At 38.8% G+C, this 22,153-nt stretch overlaps 1 protein-coding gene across 3 annotated transcripts in view; it reads left to right on the top strand.

Annotated features, from left to right (window-relative positions):
• Positions 1-22,153, top strand: part of Dclk1 (doublecortin like kinase 1) — a 381,164-nt gene that overhangs the window by 348,144 nt on the left and 10,867 nt on the right. For 2 of the 3 annotated variants that reach the window (XM_004854738.4, XM_087199508.1), the window contains 2 exons: positions 1,268-1,348; positions 11,664-11,777. In XM_004854738.4, coding sequence (XP_004854795.1) covers positions 1,268-1,348; positions 11,664-11,777 — 195 coding nt within the window. Of the gene's footprint in view, positions 1-1,267; positions 1,349-11,663; positions 11,778-16,830; positions 16,905-22,153 lie in introns of all 3 variants that reach the window. The other variant, XM_087199509.1, reaches the window with a different exon arrangement.

The raw sequence follows: 22,153 nt of genomic DNA, 5'->3' as shown, positions 1-22,153 counted from the left end.
TACCCCTTAGATCCAATCATTTTGCATAGAAAATGATGGATATTGAGCACAAGTCTCTTATTTTCTTCCACTGCCCAGCAGCCCACATCTGGACTTAGTACAATGTAGAGAATTGAGTGAAGTTTCAGAGGAAAGGTCCAACGTGAAAGGAGCTTGGATATGGCTGAGTGAGCCAGGATGGGGCAGCATTTTCACTTGTAAGCAGGTACAAGAAAATACCCAACTCTGAATTCTCTCACCCTGTAACCTGAGAGTTCACACTCACTGACAGATAGGATCATCTCCTTTATCCCCACAGCAGCACCTGGCAAAGGGTACCACATAATTGTTACTTTAATAAGTCTTGGTCCAAGTTAGAAAATGAATGAAGAAAGCTAAAGTAGACTCTCTGTGGTACCCAGAGCCTGTGAATGTCAGGAACTGGATAACACATATCTAGCCATTTTTTTATATACATGAAGACTCCTAATTCAAAGGCACAAGCATACAACGAACTCATACGAAGACCTAAGCTGTGTCTTCCCAGTCCACACCACTTTGAGGTCATGGGAAATTTCATGTATTTCAAAACCATCAAATAATTTACCCTTTAATACTTCTGTTTTCTTGGTATTAATGAATCTGGAAAGTTTTGAAGTGCCTATAACACATTTCCTTAGGATTGTTTAGCTACTGAAGAATAGTTCTATTGGGCTGGGGATGTAGCTCAGTGGTACAGCATGTGCTTAGCATACAAAAGCCCTTGGGTTCAATTCCCAACAGCTCCCCACAAAAAGTTCTATTTAACAACTAGTTGTTGGCAATTCTGCATCATTTATCATTCCTTTCTTTCAAACCTAAAGATGCTGTCTGGAAATTAGTGAAAAAAGTCTATTTTTCCTTTCAACTATCAAAGTGAAACTTTAATTAGTTTTTTTAAAATCTGACATATAAAATTACTTTAAAAACCTGGCTTTAACTTGTAAAACCCTAGTCAAATTAAGGGCTACTAATTCTTTGATGTGTATAAGTTTTTTCTTTTCTACTAAAACCTTTTTATAGAATTTATTTAAATATGATTTTTTATCAACTACAAGCTGTACATATTTATAATTCCAATGGTTCCTCATTCCTTTCTTTTTCAAAGATGTTATTCAGGTAGTCACAGGTAAGTGGAGTTGATATAGTCAAGATTTAGAGTTTTAAAATGCCTTTCTAAATTAACACCATGCCTGCATGTTTTTCACTTTGAAGTCAGATAAATGTAGTCTCATGTTGCCCTTCTCAGGAGCTCATTACCATGATGCTGTTGGTCAATGTGGATCAGCGATTTTCAGCTGTGCAGGTCCTTGAGCATCCCTGGGTCAATGTAAGTGACTTCCTCTCTTCCCGGATGCATGCCTAACATTCCTTTTGAAAAGGGTTTGCAGCTTTGCTCATGATAGCACCTCCTTTTTTAAAGTGCGGTATTCAGGCTTGTTCCTTCCTGCAAATGTGCCAGGCCATGTGCCATAAGGTCATCTGGTGTGTGCATTTCATCTGATTCCCATTGAACAACCTTCTTACAAGACAAGCGTGTGTGGTTCTTAGCCCTACCTTACAGCCTTATGTCTGTGCTCCAGACTGGAGCTGAATAACTGCCAATCAGACAGAGCAGATTCTCTGAGCCAGTCCCGCTTTTGGGTCATCCCAATCAAAAAGTACAGGGGACCTTGGAGTTTCTGCACACACCTCAGAGCACCACACTTACAGATTACTTAGAGAGCTCCTTAAAAGGCAGATTTTCCTGTAGTAGGTTCAAGGCTCTGCATTTCCTAACACTCCTAGATACTGCTTATGTGGCTGTACTTTCAATACAGGTTCTAATGATATTTCTTTAGCTATAAAAGAATTCTCCAGAGGGCCAGGGATTTAGCTCAGTGGCACCACACCTGCCTCACAAGTGTGAGGTCCTGAGTTCAATTCCTAGTACTGGAAAAAATAAAAAATAATAATTCTCCAGGGCAAAGTTATTATTTTTTAGCCCTTTTTTTTTTGATACCAGGGATCAAACTCAGGTCCTTGCACTTGCACAGCAGGCGGTGAAACCACTGAGCTAAATTCCCAGCCCTATTTCTTAGCCTTTTATCTCTCTGCAACTGGTTGATATGGTTTGTTTTGTTGAATAATAACAAAAGTTAATACCCACATAGCACTAAACTTCCAGAGACCACCACAGCTTTATAACTCTTAGCCTGGTTACTATTGTAATCCTGTCAACAGATGAGGAAGTTCCACGGCTAGGTTGTCTGGTTTTTACTTCCAAAATATAAGACAGGTAGTGTGGATACAAATATGGACATAGAAATAGACAACCATAAAATTGTAAGTTCATTTTTCACCAGCCTCTTTTCTACACTGAATGATCTGGCTGTAAATTGAAGGCAACAAAAGGCTTCCTTTATCTGAATTGTCATCTTGGTGAGTAGTAAGGAGGTTTCTTTTCACAATAACTAATTATGGAGGAGAGGTGTGATTGAAAGCACAGTGAACAGGTGAGGTGACTACATGTAAAGTGTCGAGAGACTGGAATCGTATTCATGTTCTGCCACTTACGGCCATAGGCCTAGGTTCCAGCACTTTACATGTCTGAACATGATTCTTCAACACTCTACTGCAAGGTTATATTTATATGGCAGGAGAATATAAAGGAACACGAGCATACACAACAGCTAATGTTTGTCTTCTCTCTTCATATAACAGAGTGTCCCAACAGGTGTAGAGGTGTGCAAAGATACTAACACCTCAGCCCCTGGGAGAGAGAGGCAGGGAGTGGTCATGTCCAGGAGTGGTCACTTTGAACCTCAGCAACCTTTGTATTTACCCCAGCATGCTAAGCAAAAAGGATCCTTTACTATGAAGTGAGAAAGTTGAGGAAGCATCTTATTCAACCCTAATAACAAACCTACAAATTAAGCAGAGTGAGTATTGTTTTATCCATTTTGCAGATAAGGAGACTACAGCTATAGGGAATGATTTGCCCAAAGTAGCCAAGCTTCCACCTGAATCAGAATTCGCAGCCAGTTAATGCTACTCCAAGCTATGCAGAACACTTCCACGACGTTTGTATAGATGAAGCACCATGAAGGTAACAAAAGGATACAATGTGGACATCAACATCACATTGTTGTAACCATTATTAGCAAAAGTTAGCAGCCATTCAAACCAGCTTACCTAGATCTCAGTGCTTCTCCATTAGATGTACAGAAGGGGAGAGCCATAAGCCACCTGCAGGCCTTCTAAATGCATTTGGTCCACAAATTGTCATGTTGCATGTCAGAATTAGAAAGACTGAGACAGGGTGAGCATACAGAACAAACTGGGAAATCTGAATTCAAAATGTGGCCTTCTAAAGCTCATAACAAGCTATAGAGGAAAGAGATTCATAAGTCAATAAATAGCCATTTTGGATTTCCAAATAAGTCTTATTTTCACTGCTTGTTAGACCTACCCTATAACAGTAGTGTGTGAGAGAAGCAGAGAGTTAGGGGCAGTGAGCAGGGCTCCAGCTGGCCTCTGTGGGGAGGGTTCTGTGGAGGAGCCAGAGCTCAGTGCTGTGAAGTCTGGGAAGGAGGTGTCCGGCAGGGTCGGCTCCAGCCAGACACAGATATCTGCTAGATGATAACTTTGTGCATGGGACCAAATGTATCTAAACATTAGGGGTCTGCTCTATCAATAATAGCCCAACCCAACTGAGGTAGAGAAAAAATTGAAATTTTTATCTTTGAAAAACTAAAATTGTTCATTTTCCCAACTAGGGCATATGCATGTCAGCAGTAACTTCCTGCCTCCTCTGTTTACTTTGTGCACATTTTTACACATGGCCCCACATTGCTAGCAGTTCCCGTGGCTCCTCTGGAACCTGAATTTCTATTGTCATGTTAGTTTTTCTCTTAGATTCTCTAAAACTATTTTCTAAAAGCAAGGATAACATTTATTTAATCACCTAGATGATTTAAAACTGAAAACAAAATATCTTTATATAATTCAAACAGATTTTTACATTCTGAGGAGGGAGTCTACATTGGTTTTAGCAAAACCCCAGCCAGACATGGTGGTATATACCTGTACTCCCAGTGCTCAGGCTACTGAGTATGACTGAGTTACATAGTGAGATCCTGTCTCAAAAAAACACTTGGAGTAGTTGGGTGTGGTGACATGTACCTATAATCCCAGCACTCTAGAAGTCTGAGGCAGGGGAATCCCAAGTTCGAGCAGCCCAGCCTGGAAAATTTAGTAACTTAACAAGATCTTGTCTGAAGATAAAAACAAAAACTTGGTGTAGAAACTGAGTACTTCACCTTTGAAATTATTTTTATTTAGCAGCTAAATCAGAAAAGTGCTTATTTTCTTTGTCTCATAACAAAAAATAAAAAAAGTATCTGTTGAGGTCTCCAAGTGCAAAACACAAAAGACGAAGCCATCCAAATAAATAAATTAGTTATTTAAAAGGATACCCATTTAATAAGACATTTTGCATTTGACAATCAAATTATATCTGAGCTCCACAAAAGGAGGCTCCCTAAGGGACAGAAAAGTAATAATAATTATGTGAACCCTGAGGAAGTCAGCAGAAAGCTTTTCCTGTGCACTCATTAGTTCTAATTTTCTCTATCGCTCATACCATGACCTTTCCACCTGGCACACTAGAAATTGAAAAGGTGGCCTCTTGTGAAACAGAAAACAGAGCCTGAGGCGATAGAATTGAAAAATCGAGTCAGCACAAGTCACTTATTTCAACCTCATTCCAGGGGCTTCTTCTAAGCTCTCATTTATTTTTAATGCATTCTGGATACAGACCCCATCCTGCTCCTCAGTGTCCTTGTCCTTGCAAGGATCACGAGCCAGGTCTGTCATGGATGGTAACAATGAGCCAGAGGCACAAAGGCACGCTCAGTTTATCTGCCTTACTGGCTATCTAGTGGAAAACCATGGGGCTTGGGCACATAGAGGAATGGAACAGGCAATAATATATCTTGACCATTCTAGGAATTGGGGTAAGGGTTGAGTCACTTCCTCCAAACAGAAGTTTTGTGGATAGAAAATGTAGCTGGTAATGAATTCACACAATAAATAGACATTGCCTAAACAAAGTTTATTTGTAATTAGTACCAAATTATCATTGTCATATTTTAAACATATTACTGTCATTGTATTTTTATTTTTAAAATGTTGACCCACCACAACCCATGCCGTTCCCCTGATGCTCTAGGGCACTGTAACTATATGAATCTATTTTGACCTCAAATTATTTTCTTAAATTTACTGATGAAAAAAGTGAGGCACAAAGGAGTCCATCTAATAGAGTTTCTAGCACAAGGTCTTATCCCCAGGACTTGTCCATAGAGATTCTCCTGATTTTGTTTCTATTTGGTTGTTTTGTTTTGTTTTGGTAATACTAGGAATTGAACCTAGGGCCTTCACACTGAACTATATTCCCAGCATTTTTTTTTGAGACACAGTCTCATTATGTCGCTAAACTGTCCAGGCTGGGTTTGAAATCATAGTCTTGTTGCCTCGGTCTCCCAGAACACTAGGATCACAGCATCCTCAGCTGAATTCTGACGTAATTGCCTGTGCAGGCCTCTGTACATCAGGACTTTTAAAGGCTCCTGCGTGATTCATGTATGAGACCAAGTTTGAGAAACCTTTTTTAGTAAGAAGAATAGTTTGAATAAGTCTAATTATGTAACCAATTCAAGGGGTTTTATTGCCTTCCTGGGCTTTAAATTTTGCTTTTCCCCCTTATCCTACCTACTTTTTTGAAAAACTACTAAACCAAGATATTCCAAAAGAAAAAATCAATGAGGAAAAGAAGAACAAAACAAGAACCTGGATACCTCCCAGGATATTCCATGCTGATTAATAAAAATCAGCCCTACTGCAATAAAAATATAGATGCATTCATCTCATTGTACTGGTGGAATTTCTTAGAAATTAAGCAAACCCCAATTACATTGTAATAATATATGAAACCACTTATCTATATTCATAAATTATAAATGATGGCATGGAATTTCACTTTCCACTTGGACAAAAATCTTTTCCTCTCCTTGCTCTGAGGTAGATCTTAATTTACTTCACATTTTCTCCCCAAGTGTAGTGTGAATTGTACACTTGGGAAGAAAATGTGAAGTAAATTAAGATTGTCCAGGACCATGCTGAAGAGGGTCACAGGTACTGGGGTGCTGTGCAGCTGGGGATGGTTAGCGAGAATCAGGGCAGCACACTGGGAGGTGAAATGGAGCTGCTCTTGAAGAGCACACTAATGAACTTGGGATTGTTTTAAACTAAATCAGAATATTCTGGTAGTAAACTGCTTGAGACTGCCATCTTCTCATAAATCTACAGATATTTTTAATAATAGAGTCTGGCAAGGAATAGACTGGAAACCAGATCCATGATTCAAAACCAAAACTCCGTGAGGGGAGGAGGGTTTCTAATGCATGGCTCCTGAGGTGGTTTCCCCAAGGAAAGAAGGGAATTCGCTCTACTGAGTGACCTCACATCCGAGCCCCCAAACCCCTCCCCATGGTTCTTCCCCAGCAACCCCTAGAGAACGGAGGCCAGGAGGCTAGGTCTCCTGCAGACAGCTGTGAGAGCTCGTTTTCCATTTTGCAAACTAATTCCATTCTTGTCAGTTGCAATGCTCTGCCAAGTGGTGGATGGGAATTTCTAAATCAAAAACCACTAACCTCAAACCACAACCAGCCTGTGTCAAACTTCAGAAACTACTCCCAAACCAGAACGTATGGTAATAATACTATAACTATTTGTAAAATACTGCCAGGTTTGTCACGTTTAGAAAATTCATAGCATGTTTTTGGCACACAATCCATTCAGAATAATGGTGATAAAGATGTATATATAAAAATGTATGTTTAATGGCCCTATTTATTTTATTAATGCAAGACAGTAAGTTAGCTAAATCTCCCCTATCAATCTGCATGGCTCAGGTATGGATTAGAACCTGCAAAGCCAGTTGTTTATGTCTTTTAATCCAATTATGCTGAAAGCACTTGAATTTTTATCAAAAAATGCTGCAGACCTTTTTGTTGCCATGGTGCGTGTATATGTATGTGTGAGTTTACATCCTCTAGCTGAGATGCCATATTTCATTGGAGGAAAAAAAAATCCTGAAATGTTTTAAGTTATGAAGTCAAAAGCAACTCTGGCAACTCATCAGAGTTCTTTCATTACTTTCATTGCCTTGACGTGAACCAATAACCCCAGGAAAGCACAAAGCTTCACCTGAACATCCAGGCCCCATCATCTGAAAGAGGTGCTAGGAGTTTGAAGGGAGATTAGGACCAGAATACAACTGGGAAATGATAATGAAGTCCATTGTGAGGTGATAAGAAAGCAAACTCTTAGCTCGAGGACATCAGGGGGCAAAAGCCAGGTAAAAGTATTTCTGCCAAAGATGCTAATGGAGGGAGCGAGGAGGAGGAGGTGAGATTGTTCAACAAGAGATGAATCTTCCTCAGAAGTCAAACAGGGGCTACTTCTCTGGAAACTCAGCTATCTTTCTTTCTCCTTATTTGCACCCAAGCTGCTAACACAGCCTGTGCCAATCATAGCACCGCACCACTGACAAAGTGCAACTTACTTCCATCCAGTGTCTGCCAGGCCTCCAGCACTGCCTCCCTATGCAGGCTCTGGAGTCCCAACCCCATTAGGCCAAGTCAACACATGCCAGATAAGTGGATGCTCTGTCTTCATTTGACATAGAAGTTTCTAACTGCATCCCACAGGAGCATTCCTCTGACATGCTCAGCATCCCTTTTATTGACCTCCAAATGCTTCCCAGGCTCCATTAAGTCCTATCCAAATACTATATTTTTTTCCAGCCTCTAATTCCATTCTCATTCTCCCTCTCTATTGGATGATTTTCATCATGGAAAAAAATGATTCAGTAAGTATTTTCACTTAACACTTCTGCAGGTCTTTGATAGCTGGACACCATGCTAGGGAATCCAATGTGGCGTGGTAGAAAGAACATAGTTTCAGATCTGGTTGAGTCCTGGCTAGATACTTTGTAGCTGTGTGACCTTGAGCAAATGATTTCACCTTCGTAAGCCTCAGTTTTGCTTATCTTCACAATGGGACTAATGCATGTGGTAGACACTACTGTGAGGATGACAGAAATCATATGTGTACATCAGTGGCACAGGACCCCTGACAGGTAAGCCTTACCTCACCTTCCTCTGCCTGTCTTCCTCTTATAAATTGCCTCCCTATACCTCCAAACAGGTCCTGTCCATTCTGTACTTGCTTCCTGTTGCCTCACAGAGCCATGTAAACCTCCCATCTCCCCAGGGCAGAGGGCTCCCCTGCCACCCTCCCTCCCTGTTTCGATCCCTTTCTCCTGTCTTCTCACTCTCATTTTCTACTAGTTTCTTATCCTGAGACACAAGTATGCACAAGTTTCTTTTGTCCTAAAAAAAAAAAAAAAAAAAAAATACCTTCTCTCGATCTGCTTCCTGGTCTCACTTTTTATAGTGTTTTACAATTGAAGTTCATAGAAATCATTTTGCCCAAGGTGACCTGAAACTCTACTGAGAGTTGGTTAGAAGCTCATGCATGATGTTGGAGGTGAGCCCTGATGGGGCACCACTGTCTCAGGGTGGCCCCTTTCATTCAGGCAGAGCCCAAACTATGCCAGGAGCACGATGCCAATGTTTGTAAGACCTTCAGCATCATTTCATGCCTTGTCAAATGTTTAAATACCCTCAAAAATTCTAACATAGACTCCAAGGGTGTTTGTCTGGCTTAAGTTCCAGGGGTCTGTTTTTGATCCACCATTTAAAAAAAAAAGTATTTATATACAGCATTGAATTCACCTTTATGTTTAAAACTCTGAACTGTGTAGTTCTAATTCTTTGTGATTATCATCCAACTTCTCTTTCACTTGTGCAGTCAGAACCGGATATACACTGTATGAATGTCTGGGTAGAGAAGTACTTCACAGGTCATGCACTGACATTAGGAAGCATTTCTTTATTCCTAACTGAGACTAAGACTTCATGCCTGGTATCTTTTTAGTACTTATTCATGGTCAGTCTTTTCCTGCTCTTTGACTCTCTCCCCCTCTACTCTTCCATGGGATCCCTTTCCTAGACATGATCTGGTTGAGCCATTGTTTGGCAAACATGCCTGTGGCTTCCTATTCATGTATCTTATACAGCAAAAGACCACTTTCCCTCCTCTTTGCCTGTCACATTCTCCCCATCACGAAGGACGAAGTTAGATCCCACTTCCCTCATCAAAGCCTGTTTTGATTGCTCACAATGGGAGACAGGTCCTCTCTCCCCAGGATTCCCTTGGGGTTGCTAGTCGAGCCATGAGGCTGCGAAGCCACCTGTGACAATTCTTTCTTATGCTCCTCATCTGTTTCATTATTCAGCATGGTCTGGGTGTACTCTCTCTCCTAGTTAGCCTGCAGGGTCCTAGCAGGCAGAGATCCTTTCTTCCTTCCACAGCCCTCTATCCCTAACACACCCTCTACATAGTGAGAATGTGATATGTCGCTGTTTCCAATATCTCCCCAGTATCATCTCACTCTAAGTGATGTTCACTTTATTTCTGACTTTTTCCACAACAAAGAATTTTTAAAAATACATTCTGTATTGTTTTCTTCCTCCACATTTGGTTTCAAATGTGTCTTAATGAACATTAGTTATCCCTTTTTCTGGCCATTAATCCATAAGTACAAGAATATTGTAAAGTGAGAATACCCACTATGTGCAGGATACTACACCAAGTGCTTGTATTAAAAATTATGAAAAACTTGCCAGATGTAGTGGCATATACCTGTAATCCCAGCATTCTGGAAGGCTGAGGCAGGAGGATCACAAGTTTAAGTCCAGCCTAGACAACTTAGCAACTTAGCAAGATCCTGTCTCAAAATTTAAAAATTAAGAAAAGAACTAGGGATGTAGCTCAGTGGGAAGACTCTGGGTTCCATACCAAACACACACACACGTGCACACACGTGCACACACACACAGACACAGTGACAGAGACAGACAGACATAGAGAGAGAAAATAAAATTTGTAAGACATGACACAAAAGGGCAAGGTCAAGGATAGATAGATAGATAATAGAATCTCTTAATACTGAAAAATATAAGTAATGCAAATTCATATAATGAAAACGTTTTAGGGATTTATAGAAGCACCATTAGACTGGATTGCACTTACTTGAGGAAAAATGTCTTGAAACAGGTCATTCAAAATCAAGTTTTTAAGGAAAAAGGGACCACAAGATCCCAAAGCACAGGACCCATTCTTATTTTTCTGTCATTTCCCCACTACCTACCACAATGCTTGGTCCCCTATAAATATGCAGTAATGTCCTTAAATAAATGAATGGCAAAATGCTGAAAAGAAGGAGTAAACTCCATGTGGAGAAAACAGTCAGGCAAAAAGAGCAAGCAGGCATGCTGGGGAGCTGCAGATTTATTTTCTTGGATAGAAATGATGTCCACAATGATAGAGAGGAAGGAGAAAGGAAAAATGAGGAATGGCTTTGGAAGTCTTGCCAGAATTTTGGGTTTAACAGGTAGCAACAAATACTTTATTCATCCATTTATATTTATTAAGCATCTACTATCACAAAATATAGTCTCTGCCTTTGAAAACCATGCAGCCATTAAAATACGAGAAAAGGAATAAAATGGAAACGAAGTCTTTGGAAATAGGGAGGGGTGGAGGGGGTGAAGGGAGGGCAGGGGAATAGGGAAAAAATAAGAACCAAGATACATCATGTAAGGGTACAAGATCCCAATGATGAATGTAACTGTATTGTATACCTAAAATGTACCAATAAAGTTAATGGAAAAAATTTTTATTAGTACATGTTTTCAATACATAATAATTATGTAGCCTTTTCACAGTGAGCTAGCAAGTGGCACCACATATTTATGCTCCTGCTTCTGGTTATTCTAACAGTATTTAGTACATGAGAGCAATTTGTCCAGCCTCAGTCATAGATGGCTACAATAGAGAGCAGAAGCCATCATTAAAATGAGCTCTGATGTGGAATATGTCATAGTAACATGATTTGAAGGTCACAAGGAGCATTTTAAACTTGAGGAAAAACTCTGCCTGAAAGGCTGTCTGGGATTTTAGAATGGCCAGTTGAGTAGAGGTAGAACAAACCTGAGTTTATTTACAGCCTGCATGAGCCCAGTTCTGCCAGTGTCCTTGGCTTTGAGTCTACATGATGGGCTAGAAGGGGGGAAATGTGTGCATGCTGATTTTAGGGGGAGTTGTCTATATTAAGTTTCGTGTGTATGTGTGTGTGTGTATGTGTGTGTATGTGTGTGTTAAAGAGTTTAATTTAGAAACAAATCTCTGAGGTTCAAGTAACACCAAGAAAATTAATTGTAGAACAGATAGGGGCATGAATAAGACCTTGAAAAGTACGTCCAACCGCAGGGTTTCATGAGGAAACCTCGACTGGCTTGTATGTGACATCTTCTGAATTCTAAGATTGCAGCCTGGGACTAGGAGAATCTGGCTTCATTTCCCATGAATCTCATTTCTTTTCTTTTCTTTTCTTTTCTTTCCTTCCTTCCTTCTTTCTTTCTTTCATTCTTTCTTTCTTCCCTTCTTTCTTTCATTTTCTGTCTTCTCTGCAGGATGATGGCCTCCCAGAAAATGAACATCAGCTGTCAGTAGCTGGAAAGATAAAGAAGCATTTCAACACAGGCCCCAAGCCGAACAGCACTGCAGCCGGAGTTTCTGTCATAGCAGTAAGCATCTGAAATAACCACCTCTAACTTTTTAAAAGCAACCTGCCTAAGAGACAAGCAGTACTTAGGGGATTCCACCCAGAGACAGCAGAATGGGTCATTTCTTTAGACAGCTCTACCACTTAATGCACAAGAGCCGGTGTGGGACTTATATATGTGAGTGTGTTTTTACAGATCATTTCCCTGGGTGTCAAATCATTATCCAACACCTCCAGGGTATCTTGCAGTATATATTAGTTTCATTATTTTTTTTTTAAGTAAAACCTCCCCTCACTGGACTCTGTGCCAATACAAACTTTTTGGCTCTTGAGAAAAGAGTTCACAGTGTCCTTTTTGCCAAAACCTAGAAGGAAAGGGAAGCTGAGAGAGACAATATAGCAGAGAGACATTGGAACACTACTTATCGTTATACTACACCTAGCCTAAAGCCAAAACACCACAGAAAGCTCAGGCCATAAGATTTTCAGTGAGACTGAATTTCTGTGAACACCCGATGAAGTTACAATGTTTTGCTCCTTATACATTTCTGTTCTTAAAGTTGAAAGTCCTTTAACATTTACCATTTTATTAATATGGCTGCGCAAGATTTTTTTTGTTGTTCTGTTCTATGTGTGCAGACATACATTACATGCAATTTGATAGCTGCTCTAGGCAAAGATTAAATTGGACCAAGAAATAATGAAACCTCATACTTCCTGGTATTATATTCTAGGGTAAATATATTTAAGTCCCAGATTACTTGAGTTTTTAATAATTTCCTCTTTTTCCAGAGTATGTAAATGCCAAAAGCACATTCAATGTGAAAATCACTTGAGCTGTTTTTTTTTCTGAATGATGAATTTAATACATTATGATGTCAAATTTTTAGAAATTATTTATGTTATTTAACATTCCCTCATACTCCTGGGCAGTGCTGAATATTTAACTCCTTCTATGGGTAGTTCTATTTTATTTACTTCTTTTTCTTTTTGGCTTTGCTAAGCTCCAAATAAAACTAAAGAGAAATAATTGACCTACTGGACACAACCACTCCCAGATCTGGGTTACTAAATATCTGATATGGGCTTCCAGAATTTGAGAATGGTACAAATGCATTCATACACACTGTGTACTGTTTGCATTTTCTGTTTCTCAATTGAACCTTTTCAATAGTGAATTCCATGTGTATGGGTAACTGGCACATGAATAGACAGACGGTGCTAACTAGAATGCATACTCTTGCATACTACTCAGAGGTGCTGAAGTTTTAAAATTTCAAGTTGTTCTTCTTGTCCTCTCTAGTTCTCTGTAGATGGCCAGTGCTCTTTATCAGCTGATATTCAGTCAGTAATTTTTGCAAGTAACAATCTCACCATGATGCTCAACTAAATCAAATCTTCTATGCTCCGTTTTCATTGTTCATCCAAGATGCAAATATTCCAATGCTTGATTCCAATTGTGCATAGTTTTCTTTTGGAACAGGCTGCCAGCACGCTTGTCCATGAAAAGGACTGCTTTTCTGCTCCTGCTCAGGGCCTACCACTGCTAGGGAGAGTGCCTTTTCCACTTTTGTCATTTTCTTTTTGCTTTCCTTTTACCTGGTCTTTTATTTTAATTAATTTTTGGTTAAGTTTGCCTTGGCTGTTCAGTACTAATTTGTTCACAGTATTCTGGGAGGCCTACAATGACTAAGGGTCAAAACTTCAGGGCAGTTTTCCAATTTACAGATAACACATCTTTAAGGGGAAGTCCTATTTTAATCAAATGTGAATAAATTCTGTAACCTAATTCTTATGCATTTATTAAACCTTCATCTAAATGTATCTTAAAAAACTCCAGTTAGTGTTCGAAGTTCAGATGCCCACTGATTTTTTTTTCTAAATATTGTAATTGGACCATTTTGAAGGCAATTTTTAATGCAGATTTCTCAGTTCATCTCCATCATGTTTTCCTTGAAAGCTGCACAAACTGGTTTTATATCAATTGTGAAGTGGCCTGTGTAATTATGAGTTACACATTCACTGCATGCTTGTTTAATGTTTTTTCACCCTACAAAGCTTTTTTTTATTATTATTAACTCATACTCAAATTAATTGGCTGTTTTTGGAAAAGCATCTGAAAACGTGTCTTGTCACCTCTTGAGCACAATCCACATGTTAATTACTGTCATTAATATTTCTAGTATGAAAGAGAATATGAATATAAATTTTAGAGGTTGTTTCAAGAGAAAATTATCTGCCATATTATGTGCAATTTAGGCACCTTTTCCAGGATACTTTCCCTCAAAAACGTCCCCCCCTCTCCACAAGAATCCTGAGGAGGTCATGAGTCCCAGGGTGGGCTGCAAATTAGAAATTGGAATAGCTGTGTATAAATCCATATTTTTTTCCATTTTTGAAGTGCAGAGACCAAGTGTTAGGTGTCTATCTGAAGAAAAAGGAGTCCTGGCATTAAATAATATTCCACTTCAAACTCAAGTATGACTGGCAAAAAAACAATATTTTATTATGAGGCAGAATATAAATGGAAGGTAGAAAAAATATCATTTGTAAAAAGTATATTCTATAAAGACCATTTGACAATTTAATAACTTGGTATAATTGTTGATTTACCACATCATAGATGAACAAAGATTGATTTCAGCATAAATTTTATTCACGCGATTTTTCCTAGGCAATTATTCTCTCACTGGAATAAAATAAAATAATTTATTTTATTTTAAACTGCCTCTATCCCAAGACTGACTGTTTGGAAATCATATACATCTTAAAATTTTTTAAACAATTTAGATTGTAGTGCCAGTTCATTTTTATTTTTATAGGAAATCAACAAATAAATCATTAGTCTTTACCAGGCACTTCTCTTTCCTTAGTTAGTACCCTAACTACCTGCTAGAAGTCATTCATGCTTATAAAGGAATTTATGACACTTTTTCTTTCTTACAATGACAAAAGGGAGAAGAGCACACTGTCAAAACAAGCAGACTCTATTTATGGTGTAATTGTGACCTGTGTGTAGTTTAACATGTACTGGTAGTCTGAACCATAGTGTTTTTGTTCATGTTGTCATTTTTCTCTTCTCTGTTCCCCACTCCCTACATTATTAAGACCCAAAAAGGGACATTTGATAACTTTATAGGAAGGTTGCATGAAGGCCTTGAACTGGCTAGGAAAGAAATTACTAGCTGAAGGTTCCTGAGCATCACCCAGCCCTTCCGAAAGGAGAAAAGGTGTTCTGACATTGGGTCAAGCAATGGGATTAGATGGAGACTCATTGTTCTTAGCAGAATTGCAACATTCTATCTCTCTTAGAAAGACGCCATTGTCCCTCTGTTACCTTTCTCCATATATAGTTGGGAGAGTTAAACACATACACACACACACACACACACACACACACACACACACACACATGCAGAGGGAGAGGAGAAAAGGAAACAAAAGGTTATTAAAATGCAATTTATAGACATAAAATGGAATTAGAGATGACATTTTAACGGTGTACTTTTTGAGAGCTGAGGGAGGAGAGGGAGGCTTTATTAGATTTGCTCAGGTTGATGAAGAACCGATGACTAAGATGTCAGTTCCAATTTATTTTTCTTCATTTAATGCTGTTGATTATTTTAACTGATAATTTTCCTAATGCTTTAAAGCTCTTCTTTTGCATTTTGCTCATGCAAATAGAGCATTTCAGTCTAATTGAACAAATCCATACTAATCAGTGTGCATATAATTGTGATACTGGGAAGCTTATTTCTGAAAAGACCTTATGGCCTGTCGTATGAGACTTGGCCTGTAGATGGCAGTAAAGAACTAGTTACTATGTAGACATCTTTGTGGACTAAACCTGTATTACACGCCATCTTCCTAAGAAAAAGTGTATTTAAATTTTTTTTAATAAAACGAAATAAACATTTTTAAAAAGATTAAAACCTCAGGTTGCTTTCCATGAACAATGGGATAGCCTGGTTTTGAATCCGAACACCAAATCGTCCAAGCAGTTTTTAGTTTAATGCTTGGTGCCGGGGCTTGTTTTTGAAATCCCTTTGTGAATTTAGAAGTAGAAACTGTCAACAGCATCACACCAGCAGAACACTTGAAAGAGCTCATGAGCCCCTCTCTAAAGAAAAGTGTTCAGGTTGCATCCTACCACCAGTAGAATGGGGAAGTAGACATACAACATGATTATTGTTTCTTCCAGTTTTGAGATTAAATCTTTTATTCCCAGCTAGTCAAAAGCTAACAACTTATTCCAGGATGAACAACTTTGAAAACTTATCCTGTCTTCTATATATTGTGCCTTTTATTAATTACAAGCACCTTGTATATGCATTTTTTATGTACAGTGAAAATTATTTCATTTAATTTTATTCTGCTAGAGAAATTTTACTGACTGTTTTATATTATATCTCTTTAGTTCAGAAATGTAATTAGGATTCACCTATAAGGATAGCTCTGCTTTCAAAAATCAACTCTTTTTTTTTTGGTACCGGGGATCGAACTCTGGTCCTTGCACTTGCGAGGCAGGCAGTGAAACCACTGAGCTAAATCCCTGGCCTGAAAAATCAACTCTTAAAGAAAAATCCAAATGACTGTGATTCATGGGAGTTTTTAAACCTGATTCTTTTTCTTTTACATTTATAAAACCCTCAAATTTAAATGGGGTACTAATGGGGTAATATTTGGGGGAGGTAGTCCAATCTGCTTTCTCTTAGGTGGCTAAAACTTATTTCAAAACTTTATTTAATTACAAAGCATTTTTCATTCTATAGCGTATGAAAAAGTGTTTATGCCTTTTGAAATTGAGAGGACATTATTAAATGTGCATTCAAAAGCCTGTTTGACAAACTAGAGCTATGCTAACAAATTGGCCTCCAAGATTTTCATGAGGGTTTGGTGTCTTTTCTTGCCTTTCTATTTCCAATGTGCAGATTTACAATATTAGCTAGTTCCCCTGCAGAAGAGACATCGTCACTATATATACCTATGTAGTTAATGGAGAACAGCTTGGTCTGGAGTCTTAATTCTTTAGCACAATGTTGATCCACTGAGTTGCCCCATTTCTCTCTGCTCAGCTGGACCACGGGTTTACCATCAAGAGATCAGGGTCTTTGGACTACTACCAACAACCAGGAATGTATTGGATAAGGTATGAGATGGTGCAGCTCAACAGTCAGTGTTTCCATGGCAACGTGCTGGCAGTCTCCATTAACCAGTTCCTTCAGTGGATAAACATGCTTTTGATTTGTTATCCAGTCCATATGCTGCTTTATCAGTTTCATTTTAATCTTGATTGAGATGCCACACCCCCTCATTCCTTTTTTTCACCCATTATTCACACTGACATTTGCCAGCTTTCTTTCCATTGCACATGCTCAGTATCAATTTTCCTATGGTTAAAAGGACAGTATATTTAGTGCTAATGCCAAAGCATTTGCCTGATGTTGCTAATTATAACGATTTTCAGTGCTCTTCTGTCCCTCAATAAATGAGAGAATGATAGCACCTCAGTGTATGTTCTATAGAAGTATATACTGTCATTTTAAAGTCATCAAGCCCAACTTTGACCTTCTTAGATGGATGAAACAATGCATTTACACTTTAGTAGTAGAAGCACCTCAAATATAGCGGGCTATAGAATGCATTGTGTGTGTTGGTAAGCTTGTGTTTTGAAATTCTCCACATTTTTGTTTTGTTTTTGTTTTATTGTTACCTCTCTTCCCCCTGGAAATCCCTCTATGTACTAGCTATTGCATGAATTTACTTTTCAATATTTTGTATCTGTCAGATTATTTAGCTGGCTTATCTGCTCAAGCAAAATGGCCTATGGGAGGTATTGATTTTTTTTTAACTGGGTTAAGAATCCTATCCCATCGTTTTCTCTTCTAGTCGATGGCCCTGGCATTTCCTGCAAGGGCCATTGCATGTATGTGTGTGTGTATGTGTGTGTGGGGGTGTGTGTTAAGTTATCCACAAGCAGGATGGCTTTTGATGGTTTGAGATATGAACTCTGAGAAGTTCCCTAGAACTTAACATCTTAACATCTCTGAAATGATCTCCAGGTAAAGCTCCACGTCTTAGTGTCTGCCAGGAAAAATTCCACATGCTGGAGCCTACTGGCAGTGATAGTGTCTGCCTGACATTGTTTCATGGATTAGACTGCCAATTTTTACCAAAACAAAACAAGACAAAAAGAAAAATTATGTATATGTATACATAATGGATATATATATATAGTAAATATATAATTGAAGCCTCCAAGTTTGTTCCTAATTATTTTTCTATAATTAGACATTCCAAACAAAAGATTTAGGAGATTGATGAACAATCAAAATACACTAAAATCATGATAATTTTCAAATATGTTTAAAACAAGAAAACACCCAAGCCTCAACAAGATATTTTAAAGTCATATTTACAGAGAAGGCTATTTATATCTCCCAGATTGGTGTGCATGTAGGAGTTGCATATTCACCCTTTAATTTACCTAAGTAAATCCACTTTGTAGGTGTAGAAAGAACTTTGTTTTATTTCTGATCCTTTCTTGGAAGAGGGAGGGTAAATTAATTAAGATTTGGCTACATACAGACTCTGCTTTTTGATTTTTTTAATGTGAAAGATGATTCATCCATCCTTTCCTTTTTACAGGAAGATAATACATATCCAGAAGTATGCACATGTATGTATGCACATCCCGGTGGATTTTACAACTCAATCACGTCCCTGTAAGCAGCTCCCAGATCAGGCACAGAACATTCCTAGCACCCCAGGACCCCCTCCCCAGACCATTCTGGAGGATCACTTGGCCCCAGGGTTAAACACTGACCCCTGAGTCTATCACCATTAATTAGCTTTGCCTGGTTTTATACTTTATATAAATCGAATCATACCATGTGCCTTCCTTCTTTTAATTGTGTATCTCCTATCCTCGGGCATATTAACCAGGCATATGAGGAAAGTTGATATATGATTAAAAATAAGCATCAAGTATGTCTGATTAGAGTTGTGCATATTTGTATAATAAAAATTACATACCTAAACCCATCTAATTAAAAACAATATACCTTTAGAAATTAAATTGCTAAATTTGTGGAAGCAAAGTACCAAATAAGCATAATAATTAATAAAAATCCAAGTATAAAAGGCCATTTAACTAAAATCCTAGTGATGGTTCCCATCAGCAGACAAAATGACATATCCCTGAATAATGGGCAGGAGCAGATGGGAGATAATCTCTTTCTTCTTCCTCACATAAACTGCTCTGTTTTCCAGCTGGGGGCAGTAACAACAATGTTTATAGTTAATGCTGTACTAAACAGGGCACCCAGTATGAAAAGCTAAATTGGAGAAATGATGCTAAAAACTCATTGGCATGTAGGCTTAATTAGGAAGTTTTATAATGCCATTTAGCCACAGAACGAACACACTCTCCTCACTGATTGCAAATGCTGGCCTTTTATCTCCACAGAAGTGGGAGCATTTGTCTAACCACAGTGGCAGCCAACTTTCCAACATAAACAGTCATTACAGGCGAGCATCCCTGCTCCCAGTTGTTTTGTTTACAAGTGCTTGTGGCTGTTTTCACTAGTCTGAGCAGAACACTTGGGAGTCGCACTTGCATTTTGTAAAGCATTTCACATTGGTATAGTTTGGGAAAGCCATCTCCTTGGGGTGCCCAGAATTGGCGTGATCCTCTTAATTGACTTTTTGGTGATTGAGGAGAAGTGGTAGGAGTCCATTTTTCTCCTTTTCTCCTTCATCCTCCTGCCTCTTAACAGAGAGCCACTTCCAAGCTGAGGCTGGGGAACAGCATCCCCTGGTTGAGCCATTTATCCAGGAGACTTTGCTCCTGTCACCCAGAGTCCAGGGAGGACATGATGGCAGGAGCAAGCTCACTGGACTATTCCACACCTGTGGGGACCATGAATCCATCGTGTTTCCCCACTGGAAAACATTTACATCTTGTTACGTATTTCCCTTTCTGAAAAGCTCTCCTTATCTAAAAGGAGATGCAGTCACATTTCTCAAGTGAAGCAGTCGCTGTGGCAGGTTGTGTAGCCAATAACACAGAAAAGAATTCTGCAGCTGAGCATACAGAACAGGATGACAATGGGGCCTGGGTAACCCAATTAAATAACAGAAACATCAAAACAAGACACAAGCTAAAAATGCTGAACAATATAAGATGGGGAAATGAGCCACAAAGGGTGGTTGGGTTCCCAGGCATGATGTGACTAAAATGTGCGTATTGAATTCCACACTGTCCTGAAGCAGTGAGTAATGAGGCACAGCGGTGGCAGCCGCGCACCGTCTTTACAAGGCTATTAAATGCTGGCATGCTCAGTTGTTAAAAGGAATGGGGTCAGTTAAATGCATCTTGCTCAGTGCAGGTTTGCAAGGACTGTAGCAATGAAAGTCAGGGAGAAACTACAGCAGGATGTGAGAAGGGTTCTGGAGTGCAGCTCAGCCAGGAGTGGTTCAGCAGGACTGTATGGCCAGTTGCTGAGGCTTTACTCTGCCAAATGAGAATGAGCTCCCTGCTTAATGTCAGAGGTTACCAGATGGAAGGGTAGATGACTCTGTCCTAGCAAGGGATTAGCCACCACCCAAGCCCTCTTAAGGCTCCTTCTGTTTGTGTAGGAGAGGGGTCAACATATGAAAAAGCATAGATTTAAACTTTACAACCACTCAGTCTGCAATGACAAAGAAGTCTCTGAAAAGTCCTGCAATTGGTCTTGTAGTTATACCTGGATACCCCTACAAATGAGTTGTTAGGCCAGCAAGTTCAGGAGACCAGCAAGCCCTACATCTATTACAGAATCATGAGAAGCCATTGCAAGAAATGTAGGCAGAGTGAATCATCTGTGTCATTTCATCAAGTCAAACAGGTGCCTCACTGTTTGAGGTTTGATTTGGTTTCATTTTGCTTTGTTGTAAGAGACCACTTAAGGAAGGATTCCAACAACATATATGGGTCTTTTTAAAAACTTAACCTACTTGTCATTAGAGAAAATGTCATGGCATTCCAAGTCTTACTCCTTAGGCGTAAGGAACTGAGATTGTATACATTTCCTTGAGATTCCTGGTGATTCAGTATTGATTGAATATTATGTGGTATCATATTTACTTTGAACTTACTTTCACTTTTTTATTTCAAGTAAACATCTACATTTCTTCTACATATTCATTCCTGCCATACTTCAAGAATGTTTCTTAGTGATGTTCAGCGATGTGATTAAGTCTTGCTCAAGTGTGAACATGTAGAAATGAATGTAAAGAACTTAACTATTAGCACACATCCTATCAGGAAAGAGTATAAATGTCCACACACTGGAGTCAAACAATTCTCAGATACATATGAAACACATACCACTTTTAGAAAGTAAACAATTTTGAGAATCAAGATGAAATGGACTTGATTAAAGATTGGCAGCCTTGTGGCTGGAGAGAAGGGGGCTTTGGAGTCAGGAAGGCTTATGTTTGGATTTGGATACAGTCTGTCCTGGCAGAATGACTTTGGGCAAGTTACATTCTTTTTCTGATTTTCAGGTTCCCTGCCTATAAAAAAGAAGACTGTTATCCACCTTCCAAATCTGTGTGTGTGTGTGTGTGTGTGTGTGTGTGTGTGTGTGTACAGGGCTTTCACAAATGATCCCAAAAAAGATATCATAAATGATTGCTTTGTATTTTTATTTTCAAGAGAAAATCGTGTCCTCCACAGTAGATCAAATCCTCCTGAGAAAATTATCTTTCAAGATGAAACCATTTGTTATTAAAGTGGAATTATAAATTTTTGTATGCTCTGATTAGAGTAAAAATTACTGAGCAATTTCTGTTTTTCAGAAATTGCTTTTATAACATCAAATTTTACTTAAAATAGCCAGAGCCAAAAGTCCCAATGAAGTGTAAGATTAAAATGCTGTCCCATATAGCAGGACTGGTAAACTACGGCCAATGTGCCAAATCTTCTAGCCTCTTGCTTATTTTGGTGAGTAGTTTTATTTGAACACAGCATGCATTTACAAATTGTCTGAGGCTGCTTTTTACCCACAGTAGCATAGCTTAATTAGTGGTACTAGAGTCATACTGTCTAAAATCTTAAAATATTAACTATCTGGCCAGAAAAACTTTCCCAACTCCTCGTCAAGGAGAAAAATGTGTCTAAATTAAAAGGCATCACCTATAAGAATGCAAAGTTCATGAGATTAGGGATTTGGATTGTTAAAAACTGTCTCCACTGGCAGGAAAGTCTCCAGTAAATAGGTCTCCAGTAAACATGCGTTAAGTTCACGAATGAGTGATTGAACTCACCAGAGAAAGGAACATTCTTCCACCAATTTTCAGGAGAAATGTATTTTGAATAGTTTGGAGCACTTTGTAGTTTGGGCAATCAAATCA

Source organism: Heterocephalus glaber, unplaced genomic scaffold (assembly GCF_053883595.1).
Source record: "Heterocephalus glaber isolate CG9 unplaced genomic scaffold, H.glaber_assembly_v1.0 deba00001720, whole genome shotgun sequence".
Classification (NCBI taxonomy): domain Eukaryota; kingdom Metazoa; phylum Chordata; class Mammalia; order Rodentia; family Bathyergidae; genus Heterocephalus; species Heterocephalus glaber.
This window is presented reverse-complemented; position numbering and strand designations above follow the sequence as displayed.